At 28.2% G+C, this 4529-nt stretch overlaps 1 protein-coding gene across 1 annotated transcript; it reads right to left on the reverse strand.

Moving 5' to 3' along the window:
* Nucleotides 1-2503: 2503 nt before the first annotated feature.
* MS3_00004294 (uncharacterized protein) lies at nt 2504-4298 on the reverse strand. Its single transcript, XM_012938604.2, has 2 exons — nt 4191-4298; nt 2504-4151 (listed from the first exon to the last, which is right to left on the reverse strand). The coding sequence occupies exon 2, from the start codon at nt 3982-3984 to the stop codon at nt 2875-2877; it is 1110 nt and encodes a 369-aa protein (XP_012794058.1). The 5' UTR covers nt 3985-4151; nt 4191-4298; the 3' UTR covers nt 2504-2874.
* Between the last annotated feature and the right edge of the window lie 231 nt (nt 4299-4529).

The following is a 4529-nucleotide window of genomic DNA, read 5'->3' on the forward strand; positions in this document are numbered from 1 at the left end:
TCTACCAACAATTTTACTCATACACAACCTGACGAACTAATACCCCTGAAGAATTTAGCGAACGATATACAATTCGAAGACGTTAGGTGGTATTTTCTTCCAATAGTTCACATAGAAAATCATTCTTAATTTCAGTTTATTACAAACGACGTCGGATATTCGCACAGTAGGCACCTGTTGGAGAAATATTTTGTAGTCTCAATATTCCAAACCTGTTCCAGGCTTTTATCAATCAACCTTCTGAGCAATTGATTTCATTAAGAGTTATCCTGAAGTGATCAACCTATTTGTAGTAAATATGATATGTTCGTCAATAAAAATGAAAACGACAATAAGTTTTTTCTTTTATTAGTTAGTCAACTGAAATAGTTCAATATTCATTTAATGATGGTTGATGGTATGTTCTGGAATGATAGGAAATATTTTTAGCTCAGAATAAGAATATTAGAGGCTTTGTGGTTTCCATTGTTCTTATGAGCAGTATTATCAGCACTAATTTGAAAAAGAGGCAAGCGCTGTTGTTTAGAAGAACACTGAAAGATTCATAACCAAACTATTAGGCACAGAGACCTAAAAACAAATACTTTCAGAGTGATCGATGAGGAACTCCATAAAAATAATGTTATTAAATGACGACACATGCTTTTTTGTAGTTTCAATCTTTTAACTGATTTACAGCAGTGGTCATCATAACATTTATTTACTTAATAACTTTTATGCGGCATATTCTCTCGTAATAATAAATGATCAGTAGATAACCTATTTGGTTAATGATTCCTTAACAATATTTCTGACATTTTCTATTTCATTCATGTAGTACCAAAACAGCTCTCAGTTGAAGCGTTTTGACACTGATCCTAGTAATATAATTATATTGCTTGGTAATCACAACAACAGGTTGTCATATGAATTTATTCTTAGTACTGGTACAGTTTCGGTTGCGTCGAATTTGTACTGTATCATGAAATGTTTTTTTAAAAGTTCCATACCTTATTCTGTGGAAAGTTTTGACGCTATTCTGTATCTGTTGTATCTTAAATGAGCAGGATTGACACTTATAACTCTATTAAAAAGCAAAACTTTTGAAATTATCTAGATATACAGTGTTTGTGTAACAATTCTTATGATTTATCAGCGCACTATTTGCCTTCTTCTATTATCTAACTTATTTTGATCTTCCTCCCAGACTACTTAAGAATAGTAGAGTTCTATATAACCATGTCAATAACTTTTGGCTGGTACGAAACTTTAATCCTCGGATGCAATACTATCTTCTCATATATCATGGCTTAACGGATAACGATTGATGTAGTAAACAATTCAGTTGACAAATTTAGTTTAGTAACAAGTGATAATTAAACTTGACAGTTTTGAGTATACGATTAAATATAGTTGCATATATATGCTTGTTGTTTTCTTTTGAAACTAAGTACAAGTTCTGAATCAATAATTTGCTGAAATGAAATGATCGTACTTCAGTTACATACTATATGCTATGCAACAATATGTCCTGTACACAGTTTACCATTTTATTAAATCTACGAAATTTAAATGTTATGGCTATTGGACGTCTGCTGGAGAAAAATAATTCTGCTACCTGAAATAAATATATGATTTCGCGTGTTAATTTTTGATATAGCTTTGATCAAAGAATTATTTTTAGTGTTCCACTTGTTCTTTACTTTAATTTTTGCTGCATCGAACTTCTAGGGAAAGACTCAAGAAATCTAGTTTTTTTTTCTTTCGATAAGTTACAGTTCTGATGAATAAAGGAAGCCTTTATAACTTAAAATTACTACAATGACCTTCATTATTCAATGTTTGACTGTTTTCCACATCAGTTTTTTTTATTTTGTTTAATGCTCCCAAGATCATTGTTATTATCATATAAACAGAATTTTTGTACCACATTCATGACTTCAAGTAATAAAGCGGCTCTTTGATCGAAATACTTTTCCTTATCTCTTTTATTGTAACCATGTGGAGATATTATGGTTAATTTGATTCTGATACATAGTGGGGGGGGACAACAAAAAGTTAAAACTTTATTCCAGTATGAACCGATTATGAATATTACATCACACATTTAATTGATAGTTACTGTAGCGAAATTGATCGGTTTACCGAGTGGAACAATTCTAATGAGTACTACGTTAGTTTTCTAATGTAAGTACTGATTAAACTGGATTATGCTTAGGTAGTCTTTAGTGATTTATCCATATAATATGTAATCTTCAGTTTGTCGACTCAAACTTGGTTATATATATATATAACATGTTCAGGCGAATATTATTGACGCACCTCTTAATTATGAAACATATGGCTCATTCACATAATAGTTATTTTTACTATGATCCGGAACCATGTCGAAAATTCAATATTACTATGGTTTTCATAAAACATACGTAATAGTCCATCAACTACCTAAACCTTGATTATAAGTTATCGATTGATCCTGTTAAATTAAATATTAACCAAATTACTCTAGTGATCATTAATAGGAGTGAACAATTGTTGACTTTTATTTCCATATAAATTAGCACATAAGAAAAAAAAGATTATTAAATATTGTATTACTCTAATATAATTTAAAGTATAAAAAAAAGAAGAAACAAGTAAACAGGAAGAGATGATTATGAATATCAGTTAAAAGACAATACAGTTTAAGTTAACTTAAATGTTTCATTGAAATGTATTCGGGAATGTAAGTTTCATAAAGCATAATGTAACAGTCTTATAATCAGTAAACATGTTTAATTGACTTACCATAAGAATTTCATGAATTGAACTTATTACTGTTTAATCATTCATATTAAAAAATGGATAAATGTTTATAGTTTGATAAATATCTATATAGATATTTTCATTTTTTTTTTAGTCAGTTGATGATTCATATAAAGGTCCTTCATAACTTTGAAGTCTTTCTAAACCTGATTGACAAAATAAATACTTTGAACCATGTTCAGATTCAACGACATCACCACATGAAGAAGTAAGAAATGTCAAATCATTATCAAACATTGCAATTAATTCATCTTTTTGAGTATAAATATTTTCATTATCTAATCTATATAGATTTTTTAAACTTTGACGTCGTGAATTTACTGGTGTCGTATCATTGTTATTATGATGATTCGATTGATTATGTTTCATTTTATTCTTTGATTGATAACCAATTAAAGGATGAAAATTATCATTAATTGGAGGTGAAATCATTCCTGTTGGTGAATGATATGAATCTTTTTTTCGATTTATATTACTATTTGATTTATTTTCAATATAACCATTTGCTTCATGTTCATTTGGCATATCACTAACTGAAACTGAAGTTAAATTATTATAAGTATGTGATGGAGAAAATGGTGAAGTACTAGGAAATACTTCATTACGATCTACTGCTTCAGTTACAGGTGATCCAGTATCACGTAAAAATCCACTTTGATAACTTAATGATTCATTATTTAAATTTGTACTACTTTCAAATAATTCAGCAGCTGAAATTTCATTATTCATATCAATAGTTGATCTTGATGTATTTTGACTTTTATATAATCTATGATCTGAATTATTTTTAGCTGAACTGACTAAACGTGTTAATTTTTCTAAATCAGATGGATCATCACAACAGAAACTTTCATAAGTTTTTTTATTTGTCACAGAATCATGTTTACATAACACAAATACACCTGGTTTACTTGTAAAGACAAAGAAATTTTTAATATCTTTATATTCTGCATATTTTCGTGTTGAATGTGGAATTATTGATGAAGTTTTAGTAAATTTCATTCTATCTTGTAAACAACTAATAATAATATTTGTATGACCTTTAGCCAAATGTTTTTTTATAATTTGATCAGCTGAGAAACGTGAAAATGATTCATTGTCAGTAATTTCAGTAACACCGAGTTTTTTTCCACGACATTGAAAAAATATCTCTTTATCATTTGAAGAATCTACACTGCTTGATCGTTTTCTTTGTTTCATCTGTTCTTTTTGTTATTATTGTAATAGATTATAATATAATGTTAAAATAGTTAATCTTCTTGAAGATTTGTTGACTGATCGATTTCTTTAATACAACAGTAGTCACCAGTAGTTTGTTAAATAAAGCGATGATAAAAGTACTAGTTTGGTAGTTCAGTAAAAAATGACTACTAAATGAAGATTATCAGTATAAAAAAAATACTTACACATACAGATACAATCGAACATTAGTAAGACTCAATTAGATTCTTAAACGCATATTGGAATACATATGTATGTTTTTATGTTTATATGTGTATGTAAGTAGATGAGCATATGACATGTAGTATTTCTTGCTTCATTATTATAATATTTATTATCGATTGAATTTACACCCACATCTATAATTCTAGTACTGTTATATTTCATGTTTGCAATACTTATGATATGTGGTTACCGTAACTACATCTCATAATATACATATTCGCATGCCAGAAATAAAATATAAATAGAATATATACATTTTACAAAGTACAATAATTTTAAATGTATAGCTGAAAATTGAA

The sequence above is a fragment of the Schistosoma haematobium genome, chromosome ZW (assembly GCF_000699445.3).
Source record: "Schistosoma haematobium chromosome ZW, whole genome shotgun sequence".
NCBI lineage: Eukaryota > Metazoa > Platyhelminthes > Trematoda > Strigeidida > Schistosomatidae > Schistosoma > Schistosoma haematobium.